Genomic DNA, 12,383 nt, shown 5'->3' with positions numbered 1-12,383 from the left:
AAGGCTTTACTAGTCTTCACTTCAAGCAGTGAATCAAGGCTTTACTAGTCTTCACTTCAAGCAGTGAACCAAGGCTTTACAGGTCTTCACTTCAATAAGTGAACCAAGGCTTTATGGATCATCACTTAAATCAGTGAACCAAAGTTTTATGGATCTTCACTTAATCAGTGAACCAAGGCTTTATGGGTCTTCACTTCAATCAGTGAACCAAGGCTTCATGGGTCTTCACTTCAGTCAGTGAAACAAGGCTTCACGGATCTTCACTTCAATAGGGGCTTTACTGCAATTTATCTTTTCTCTCAGTGTTTAAAATAAATTATTTTATTTTTTGAATGACTTTTAATGTTATACCTCTGGTGTTTCAGGGGAAGGTAAAACTTTAAGATATTATGACACCATCATTTATTATGAGTACAATAATTCAACCAAAAGCTAATTTTTCATTCTAATCTTTCTTTTTCTTTTTTACCCATGAATAAAATAAATCAAAAAACTATATTTTACTTACACTGGAACTTAATCTATTTTGTTTTCCTCGTGGCAGTAATTCATTTTCATTGTTAATGTCACTAGGTGTTCTTCTCATGAATAACATAAAAAATGAAAAAGACTGATTTGATATATTAACAATGAAGGATCTACAAAGAGAACCTTGCATTGTCTAGATGTACTACTTAAATTAAAAAGAAGTCTTACACATCTGTACATATTTGTGTATGTGTGTGTGTGTAAATATAATTAATTACCACAAAAAAGTTTACAGATGAAATGAAAACAATTATATATTCAATTTGTGTTAAGGGTAATGCACGTGATCATTCTTACACACACACACATATATATATATATATTAACTGTGCACAAACATGCATCCCATAATTTGATACCATAAAAATGTGAATATAATCTCTTTTTTTTTAAATACAGTTCTACTTCTTTCCCAATACTCACTAGATCCATAGCATTAATGGTAGTACCATCCTTTGATGCTGCTAAACAACCATCTTCTGCTGATCCTCCATCACACATGCCTGCAAAAGCTGCCATGCTTCTGCATAGGAGATAAGATATTGAGACAACAGCTAATATATGAGGTTTTTAAAAATGTGTTGTTTTTTTCCATTATGTTAAGAGTTTTAAAAGAATTTAAGCATACTGCAAGTGACATCAGATAATGAAGTAAAACCAAAGTGATGTGTAATTATACTTGTCACAACCTATTATCATGAGACTGACAAGCTGTTTAAAAAATTGAATTACACTAAATCCTTCATTACTGCCCTCTATGGGTCCAAATTTAGTTATTTAAACTATTTTTAGCCACATTATTTGAATTTTATGGTACTTGTAATATTTATATTTGTGTTTTTGATTTATAAAAAAAATACACTCAAAAGGTTAGCCTGTCAGTAAAATATTCATATATAATTTAAACTTTATGGGAGCAGTACAAAAACATGACAACCCATCAATCTGCCAGGTTGTCAAGCTCAGTCCATCAAACTTGTTTATAAAAAAATCCTTCCTAAAAAGAAGGGAAGAGACAAAGCTGTAATATTTTAACATTATCAGTTTTCCTATCAAGCATGTGCTACATTAAAAACACTAACACTTGATACAAGCAAATTATTGATTTATGATAAAACAGCTAACAGTGCAAAAGTCCATTAATTTGAATAAAGACCTATACTTTTTAATCTTAAATAAATTATCATTTTTTTCCATGGTCATTAGAAGAACAAGCAAATAGTATCTACCCTTCTTACAAAAAAAAAAGACCTTTACATTTTGATCTCAATTAATTTTTGTTAATTTTTTTACCAAGGTCGTTAAACGAACCATTCAACAGTATCCCTCTCACAAAAAAAAAGATCTCTACATATTAATATAAATTAAATTCTGTTAATCTTTCTTCCATGGTCATATTAAAAGAACCATCAAACTGTACGCTTCTTACCGAGCAGCACGAAGATACATCATCAAGTCACAGTCAGGAACCCCAGGTGACCACCTCAACTCCTCCAGAGACTCACACTTTTCAGGCATCTCGTGGGGTGAAAGGTTAGGCCGGCACATAGGCAGCCGAGCCTGGTGGCTTGGGCCGACACGGATTTCACCTTGTGTACTAGCCAGCCTGCGAGTCTCCGGGTTGTACCCAAGAATGTAAAAGAAGAAGTCTTGTTTGGGTAAAAAATCTTTGGCAGAAAATATATCTGAGTAATGCTGGACCTTACAGTGCCCTCTGGGAAAAAATGGAAAATAAAATAATTATGGATATCTATCACAATATTTTTGATACTTTTCTACAAATAGCAAGTTAACTTTTAATTAACTTTTCTACATTTAAAATCAAATTCTTAAAATGTTTTGACTCGTACCAATACAAATCTAAATGCCTCAATTAAAATATATATGTGATTGTCACTGTATATCAATCCTAACTGTCAACATTTTCTGTTTTGCAGAACTCATGAAATCTGACATTAGTTAATGGATTCAGTTGATAATGAAGATTTTCTTCATAAGGTATGCAAATAAGTTTCACATTTCAACAATACAAACATAAAAGTGTTTGATAACAGAGTAAATTTTCTTATTTCAATAATTTATGGAAAAAAAGAACATTTAACAATAAGACCCTGAACAATATCTCTCACCTTAATGTAGAAATAGGATGACAATCAGTTGCATCAGAAATGAAAAGTTCTCTTGTTTTGATTAAAGGATTGTGGGTAATTAGATCCTTCCCCGAATCTGTAAAAAAAAAAAAGTTGTATCTGATACAAGTAAAACACTTAAGCTTAAAGCAATAGATAATAAAAGTTACTTCAGTGGTGTATAACAAATACTTCTATAAATTAGAAAACAAGTATTTATATAATCTAGGTTTTTAAAATTTTATTTAGATAATATTTACCCAAGGGTTTTGAAGAAGGTTAAGAAATGGATATGTTAGCCACTTGTTACTATTTTTTCTCAGTCCTTCAATAATGGACAGGTGCCAGAGAACTGTAAGTTGGCTAATGTTGCAGCTTTTTTCAAGAGGTGATAAAAAAAAAAAACGTTCCAGTAAACATAGGGCCATTAGTCTTTCAACACCGGTGGGAAACGTTTTTGAAATCCTGATGCTTTGTAAAGTCACTGAATGAATTTTAAATTCTGAAGGACAGTCATCATAGTTAAGCTAGTACAAAATACTGTCTTGCTGGACATTCCTTTGATGAGGTTACTAGACATGAAGAGGAAGGAGACCATCATTGTGAACATGGTGTGTCTGAATCTTAAAACAAAAACTTGATAAGTTGCTGCATAAAACACTTGTTGAAAAAAATTATATATACAGCTGATTTACTGAATAGAAACCTGGATGTATGAAAGAAAGTAGGGGGACTTTGTAAGTGGAGTTCAGTCAAGCTGGATTAACATCACAAGCAGGGTATTTCAGTTCTTTTTCACTTCACAACAATGACACATATGAAGGAATGTTGAATAAAATAATTTCCTATTAGCATTAACATCTTGGTGCCTCTGGCTGAGATGATAGTTACTGCTTTACAAAATTATTTGGATGATTTGGTGAGTTGGGTAAATAGCTTTTAATTACAATAAAAGCAATAACATAAGGGTTATCATAATTTGAACTGTAAATATGATTTTTATGGGAACAACCTTGTGGACAAAAAGGATCTTGGTGTAACAGCTGATCAGTCTTTTAAGCCATCCACCAATGTGTACTGTTTTGAGTCCTAGCGCAAAGTGGATTTGAAGATGAAGAAATAATGAATTCAAATTCAGAGGGGTCTTAATTTCATTAAATAAGTCACTGGTTAGACTAAGTTTGGAGTGTTGTGCCAAGTTTTGGGCTCCTTATCTTAGAAAGAGCATTGAACTGTTGGAAACATTCAAAGGAAAGTTACTAAAATGACACATGGTTTGAAAAGACTGTTAAAAAACGATAGGGTGGATAAAAGTGCAGATATGATCTTTTAACAGAGTCTCATTCAAACTTCAATTAACTATTTTATATTCAATATATTTCAATACCCTTGGTACCAAAACATACTAATAATATTTTAATATTATTTAAGTTTTAATTTCTTTATTTCAAAAGGTAACACTAAAAAATATAAATTTTCCCTTTTCTGCGTCATACAAAATTTGTTACAAACTGTGTAAAATAATAACTTTTCCAAACCTATTTCAGCTTCTAAGTTTTAATGCAAATTACAAAAAAACAACAAACAATGTCAGTAATTCTCTCTAGTGCTTATTAGATTATTTATAACCAACAGAGAAAGAAAATTTTAATTAAATGAGTCAGGCATTCAGGCATAATGTTAATTTGTTCCTGCTACAGCTTTTTAATTATTTTGTTACAGATTCAAATGTATGTGTTAATGACTTCAGCTTAAACATTTATGACTATTACTGACAAACTCAGAGTTTAGCTAGAAAGCCAGTTAAAGTACAATGGTTTTAGGATATTATACCCTTTACGTGTTATTATTCCATGTTTTATGTTGAGTGTTTTAAATAAATAAAAATAAAATAAATTGTTAACCACACAACTCTTGTAAAAAGTAGGGTACACTTCTATTGACACTTCAAGTTTCTAACTGCTAAAACGTACAAAGCCTACAGATATTTATTAAATTCATTGTTTTTAATGTTTATACTCTATTTATTATATTGTTTTTAATGCATATACTCTATTTATTATATTGTTTTTAATGTACATAGTCTATTTACTATATTGTTTTTAATGTACATACTCTATTATATTGTTTTTAATGCATATACTCTATTTATTATATTGTTTTTAATGCATATACTCTATTTATTATATTGTTTTTAATGTACTCTATTTATTATATTGTTTTTAATGTACATAGTCTATTTATTATATTGTTTTTAATGTACATACTCTATTTATTATATTGTTTTTAATGTACATACTCTATTTATTATATTGTTTTTGATGTACATATTCTATTATATTGTTTTTAATGCATATACTGTATTTATTATATTGTTTTTAATGTACATACTCTATTTATTATATTGTTTTAATGTACATACTCTATTTATTATATTGTTTTTAATGTACATACTCTATTTATTATATTGTTTTAATGCATATACTCTATTTATTATATTGTTTTTGATGTACATATTCTATTATATTGTTTTTAATGCATATACTCTATTTATTATATTGTTTTTGATGTACATACTCTATTTATTATATTGTTTTAATGTATATACTCTATTTATTATATTGTATATACTCTATTTATTATATTGTTTTTAATGTATATACTCTATTTATTATATTGTTTTTAATGTACATACTCTATTTATTATATTGTTTTTAAAGTATATACTCTATTTATTATATTTATTCTTATAAAAGTGTGTGAAAATTTAAACTTGGAAATTTATTAAGTTAGAAAATGCGACAAAAATGAAATAAAATCGAGTGAAAAATAAATTAACTACTGAAGCTTGCACAACAAACTTGTGCATTTCATAATTCAGTACTATTGTGTGTCTGCTGGGTGATGTCCAACTTGTTACACAAGTTTATAAGTTATGGCACAGTTCAAAAAGCAATACAACACAAAATTTAAATAAAAAGCAGATTTAAACTGCTGGGAGGCTAAAGCTGTTTAGAATATATCTTACTGTAGTGTGTGTGTGTGTGTGTAACTGAAATAATAAATACAATGCAACACCATCTATTGAATGGCACCACAAACAAAAATCCATGAAACATTCACACTTTGGGTATTCAAAATTCAGACAATTAAAAAAAATAAGTATGGTAAGTGCAACAACCATTCCTTTATCAAAAAAAAAACTTTAAGTACAAGCACTCTCCTCACAATCAGAATATGACTTTCACTAGGACTATACATATAAGGATTTGATTACATATTTTTATGGAGTAATTTGTATGTATATAGTACTAAAAAAATGAAGTTCTTAAAAAACCTTTTGTTTCAATGAACTTTAGAACTTACAATATATAAAAACAATACAATTCATATCAACACAATCCAAACACTTTTCCATGTAGTACCTCCCAGAAAATTCTGTCACTGATTTTAAATGATTTTAACAGAATGGTAGTCATTTGCACCTACGACAGTTTTATTTTTCTAACAGGATATTTGGTCTCTGTAATGGGTTACCTTCATATGTGGCAGATGCAGCAAAACTAAAGAAGCTTAAGGGATGGATTGATAAACCTTTGAATGATAAGGGCTGGTTTTTAGTTTTATTTTCTTACATTATTTTCAAGTTCAGTTTAAATGGTGGGATGGCCAAGGTAAACCAACTGGTCCTTGTTTACTTCCAGCAACCAAGATGGTTGGAACAATATCTCTGTCCAACTCCTGCTAAATGCAATCCTAATAACTGTTATTATGACCCATAAATTTAATTGAATGTATTTAACAGAAAAAATCAAATTCCATGTCTTTCAAACAAAGCAAAATCATACTCTCTCCAGAGAAATTAGCATTCTAATTTGGTAGTTATAATGACATTCAAAAAACATTTAAATACTTTTTAAAAGTCTCATGGCTTTCTGAAAATTTATAACTGAAACTAATAGCTAAGTAATTTTATTAATTTTTGTTATATTTGATTTTAAAAATTGACCAGTGAATAGCTGGTATGTGATATTTAAAAGAAATTAATTATAAATTCATTTTAAATTTGATATAATTTTTTCTTTCCATAACAGTTAACTTTAAAACTGATATTTCAATTTGTAGACTCATAGCCAAACTAGAAGAACTAATTGTTTTCAATTTTGTCAGTTTTACTTTCAAGCCAAGACACGGCTAACATTCTTATTTAACGTAGAGAAGAACCTTAGAATTTGTAGAAACTTACTGGTTTAATGAATTACACAACAAGCCTGTTTACTTATTTATTTTTATAAATTGTCTTCTATTGCGTTACTAACAAGAATAAGTACACATTTATAATGGTTTGTTATTATTATCATAACAAAATTAACTTTTGAAAAATAACTTTAAAAGATTCTTCACTGGAATGTCTGTAGCTTATGCTGGGAATAGCTTGGTTAGATTATATGAACACGTAAGTATTAGAAGTAGCAACGTGATGCTATAATGGAAACCTACTGTTGAGTTAGCTACAGAATTATCTAGTTTAAAACATGTAATTCTCTGAAACTACAGAGTATCATTTTAAAGAAACGACTGCATAATTAGCTTAATTAGAAAATAATTTAAATGACAATTAATTAATTATTAGGAGTAAAGATTGAAGTAGCTCCTGCTCTGATATAGATGAAATTCTTAAGTGGATGATTAGAGAAATTTCTGGATTTCAACAAATAAAATTTAATGATGGAACACTGGCTATTGACACAAAAATAGTAAAGTACTGGAAGTTTAAAAAATATTGTATTTAATACAAGTAACTATGAAAATCTATTATCACAGGATAACATGTCTGACAAATATTTGTATGCCTCGTTTGTGAATGATATAAGGTCATTATAGATCTGGCAAGACTGTTGAAAACAATCTCAAGTCTTTAGGCTTCTGGTTAGGATGATAGAGTATACATGTGTATCGTTACTGAGATTTCTGACTATTTATAAACATTTAGAATTTAAAGTGAAAATTACTGTTGCCATTTTGGATGACACACTGCTTACACTTTATTTACTGCAAACAGTTGTGGTTTCTTTATTGGAGCTAGAACACTGGTATGTTGATAAGTTTCTATAGAAATGCTACCAAAGATGATATCTTGTTACATAAGTTATAAGATGAGCTAAAACAGTTACATTTGTCTTCATGTGGACGCGATCAAAAGTTAATTACACTTTGTAAGAACAAAGCTTCTGGTTCCTTGTTGCTCTTGAAGCTAGTAGTTCTTTAGTCAAATATTCTCAAACTGATGATTCTCATTATAAGCCAACATGAAAATATCCATTGCAATAACATCTGCAAAGGGTAATAAAGCCAATCTCAAAGTATGAATAATGACAAGCTACCCAAATGCCCTCAACTTTACATAAAGGATTGTTTATAAGACTATGTTTAGGTTGATAAAAGATATAGAAGTCCACTGAAGTATACATCTGTATACTTGGAGAAATAATGTTGCAACTTTTTCAGCCATCTTTCTCTGGAAAGCCTCATTTATTAATATGAAGTATTGCAGACAATTTGTGTACTTTTAGTTTATGAGCTTCGATCAACCTCAAATCCATGTTTACGTGTTAACAGTACCAAGAGATATGTCTGATCTTAAGAAAGTGGCTTTTGAATGAAAGGCATTGTTTTGAATTGGCTTGTTACAAACAATGGCTGGCTTGTTACAAACAACTGGTGTGAATCCTAAACATTCTGAAACAAGTTGATCCACTTCCACGGAGAACAAAGAAGGATCTTTTCTCCAAAATATTGGTTCTGTTTTTGGTTTTGTATAATTTAACAGCCTTATGGCATGATTGTCCAGAAGTTTAAACTTCCTGATATTGTACTGTTGAATGTCACCAATGGTTCCCATCTGTGGCTACAAGCAACTGTACTAGGATATCTAAATTATCTTTATGAAGATTAACCCTCTGCAGAATAATTAGAAACAATATGGGTCAGATGTAAAATTAATTCAATAACCTGAACAAAATAAGATTAGAAAAACATTATGTCTTTATAGTACTGATACACACATCCAAATCTAAACACGTATGAATTAAGTTCCATGAAACTAAATGCTGGTAGTGGTAAACTTACAGTTTTCATTATTCCTGTCCTGAACTAGTAACTGATACACAGTTTCTGGAACTTCACAAAGTCTGTAGTACCATCTGACATTGACCATTAACACATCCTTCTTGCTCTTATGGAAGAAAGAACAGTATCATAAGTTAACAGAAAAGCAACCTTTGAAGCAAGATAGATTTTCTGAAACTCAATTATTTTTATAGAATAAAATAATGTCTACATTTTTTGTTCTTCTCAAACATATATTTGGAGAAAACAAGTGACCTAAAGAGTTATGCGTGTTTCAAGGTAGTCTCAAACATTTCTGTTTGAGAAAAATGCAGTAACAGTATGTAAACCTTGTCCTTTTACAGTAACACATAAGTAGCTGTAAAAATAACATTCAATCAATCTTACTGCTTCTATTACTAAATATAGCAAAAAGAGAAAACCAACATCAAAACAAATATTTTCATACATGTAATATAAAACATGTAAGTCATTTAGTTTATGATTTCCACCTAAAAACATTATATACCATGATTAATGATATATTCCTATTTTTGTTTTATAATGGTTCACTTTAAGTTTCAATAATTGAAGTACAAACTCAAAAAACAAGCACTGAGCTTAACATCTTCCCAGTAATAAATTAAAAATATGGAAAACGTGATAAACAGTTGCTATTTAGGTAAGGGCTAGTGGGGGCTCAGCCCTAGGGTCCACTGATAACACTATGTAACACAAATTTTGTTCCTGGATAGTATGTGTTATTTCTTAATTGCTTATGTTGTAAAAGTACAGAAAGTGGCCATTATTCCCTTCAAACTTTGCTTTTGTGACTTGGATAATGAAATTTAGAAATTAACCTATTTTCTATGTAAAAACGGGCAAATTTGTACATTTTCATTTACATAAGGTCTGAATAAAACAACATATGAATCAAGATTTACGTGTATTTATATTAAAGTTGAATAAAAATGTTTAGAAGTGAGTAGTTTGAGATTTGCAACTGTAATGTAAATCACTCACGTATCTGGCGGGTGGGTACACGGAGCACAGGTCAGAAAAGCAAAGTTTGAAGAGAAAATAGGTCTTTTCCATTTACTTTAGGCATAAGCAATTGGGAAATAACACTTTCTGCCCCGGAACAAGAAAAGTAAATTTTTTTTTACATAGTGTAATTTTATTCTATGTAAAATTATATGGGATGTAAGGCCCACAAAAGTTATTAGCCCCTGGGCCTACACAACCTAAAATCTGCCCCTGGTAATAAATACATTACTAGTCTAATCTGTTTTTCAACCACAATATTTTATAATAATGTTACTAAATTATTTTGTTAGGTATCGTACTTTGTATGCTAGCTTCACTCTGATAACCTTGACCCGTAGAAAAATTCTGTTCATGTGAACATAAGATATTCCAGTTAAATGTACATATAATTGAAACGGGTGGTTTTCAAACTGAATAAAGTATATGTAACATATTCTGTTGTAACAACAAATATTAAGTTGCTCGAAAGTGGCTCGTATCTGCTCAGAAGAGGATATATGAAACAAACATTATAAATAAAGGAAAATATTATAATAGCTGAAAGTGCATTATAAATAAGATAAGGCACGCTCAAAGCTATGAAAAATTAAAGTAAGCTAGGAACGTCGCTCTGTCTTCGTTGATTTACTATAATACCGCCCAACGGACCAGATAAGCGAGTTGTTAACGTGGCAAAAACGTGGATCAGTAAGCGATTCAAAGAGACCAACCACATATTTCCCTGCCGCCAGGCACTGGCTCCCGTCTACCAGATAAGCTCTGTCTTAATGTTGCTTTGACAGATTGACACACTCATATCGATTTACAAGCTCCGAGAAGTGGTATTCCACTATCCTTCAGGAATTATACTTGCCTTATTTGGCTTCTTATCCCTCTAGGGGCAGAAACAAGCTGCCCTATAGAGTTGTTTTACGATTGGTCGATTTTCCAAGTACTTATCTCGATTGAAATTGGCCATCTGGAAAGCATACGAAATACCTGATCTTCAGAGTTTATGAGAAAAAAACAAACACATGATTTGCAGTTTACTTTTAGAGAGAAAACTTTTTAAAGTCAATTGTATTGCTCTCAAAAAAGCATTGGTTATTACCGATCCAAGAAACAAAGACGTAACGTGTATTCTCGAGCTCCGTGACTTTGCGTTACTTGATGTCAACCGCGCTCGATAAAACGTATCCCTAAATGACAAGACGTTTTTTAAAAATCAAAGATATCAATATTTTACTATTTATTTGTAGCTTTAAAAATCGCATTCTCTTCAACACGAAATTGTTAAAATCAGTTATACTTAATTAAATACTCCAGCGACTGCACCAATACGACATATAAAACATATCTTTAATCTTATCTGATTAAACAGAAACATACGTATTTACTTTACATATATTCGAGGACTTTTTAGATGGAAATCCAAAACGGGTAAAAGGATAGCAGGTGTCGCTTAGTTTAATTAACGCTTTCTACAATTTACATATCTTTACCAAGGCTGTGACTTTTCACTCGAGAGACATCTACACTAGCAATCACTAATTTTCTAAGCTACATCAACAACAGAGAATAAAGCAAATCAACAACATTTATTACTAACTACAGACTATGGACCACTCGTTACCAAGAAACAATGAGGAGAGTTTCGTGGTGGTGTTTTCTCACTACCAAGCTCATTACGTTCCAAGTTCGTAAAATTATTGCTGACCAATAGGGTTTGTTTTGTTTTTTAAATTTCGCACAAAGCTACTCGAGGGCTATCTGTGCTAGCCGCCCCTAATTTAGCAATGTAAGACTAGAGGGAAGGCAGCTAGTCATCACCACTCACCGCCAACTCTTGGGCTACTCTTTTGCCAACGAATAGTGGGATTGACCGTCACATTATAACGCCCCTACGGCTAAAAGGGGCGAGCATGTTTGGTGCGACGGGGATGCGAACCCGCGACCCTCAGATTACGAGTCGCACGCCTTAACACGCTTGGCCATGCCGGGCCCGACCCATAGGGGGGATTCGAATAGTTGGAGTGACCGTTACAGTGTACCATCATTACGGCTAAAAGGATGAGCACGTTCAGTGCCGGGATTCGAACCCGCTGCCCGCAGAGATTGTGTAAATTTATCCCTTAACACCCACCAGGCCACGTCAAACCCGTTTTAGTTTAAAAAACAGAAAAGCAGTACTCAAGATAAATTGGGCTTTAGCCAAACTTTCCATACTATATTACACACTATAGAAAAACCACAATGCTTTTTTTTATGGATATAATTAGACACTAGAGCGAAATACATTTACATAATTACTGGCATACGAATAGAACAACGACAATAACATTTTTTTTTTCATATACTTAAACATACAAGTGTTTCTTGGCAGATGGCAAAACTTCTGGTAACTCGAAGAAAAAACGAGGAGCGACAGAGACAGTTTTAAACAGAAACATTCTGTTTCACATCAGAGCATTTCAAAGTATGTTCGTTTCAGAGCATTTTAAGCAGTCAGCTATTCTCCAACGCGGGGAATCGAACCCCAGATTTTAGAGTTGTAAGTCCATGAATTTACCATTGCCCGACCGGAGGGACTCG

The 12,383-nt window shown here is 31.3% G+C and overlaps 1 protein-coding gene across 26 annotated transcripts in view; it reads right to left on the bottom strand.

Moving 5' to 3' along the window:
- The window catches only part of LOC143254286 (uncharacterized), a 130,931-nt gene that overhangs the window by 24,151 nt on the left and 94,397 nt on the right, over positions 1-12,383 (bottom strand). For 25 of the 26 annotated variants that reach the window (XM_076509198.1, XM_076509193.1, XM_076509191.1 and 22 more), the window contains 4 exons: positions 8,787-8,892; positions 2,658-2,754; positions 1,958-2,242; positions 952-1,051 (listed from right to left, as the gene is read on the bottom strand). In XM_076509198.1, coding sequence (XP_076365313.1) covers positions 952-1,051; positions 1,958-2,242; positions 2,658-2,754; positions 8,787-8,892 — 588 coding nt within the window. The remainder of the gene's footprint in view (positions 1-951; positions 1,052-1,957; positions 2,243-2,657; positions 2,755-8,786; positions 8,893-12,383) is intronic. The other variant, XM_076509218.1, reaches the window with a different exon arrangement.

The sequence above is a fragment of the Tachypleus tridentatus genome, chromosome 6, assembly GCF_004210375.1.
Source record: "Tachypleus tridentatus isolate NWPU-2018 chromosome 6, ASM421037v1, whole genome shotgun sequence".
NCBI lineage: Eukaryota > Metazoa > Arthropoda > Merostomata > Xiphosura > Limulidae > Tachypleus > Tachypleus tridentatus.
This window is presented reverse-complemented; position numbering and strand designations above follow the sequence as displayed.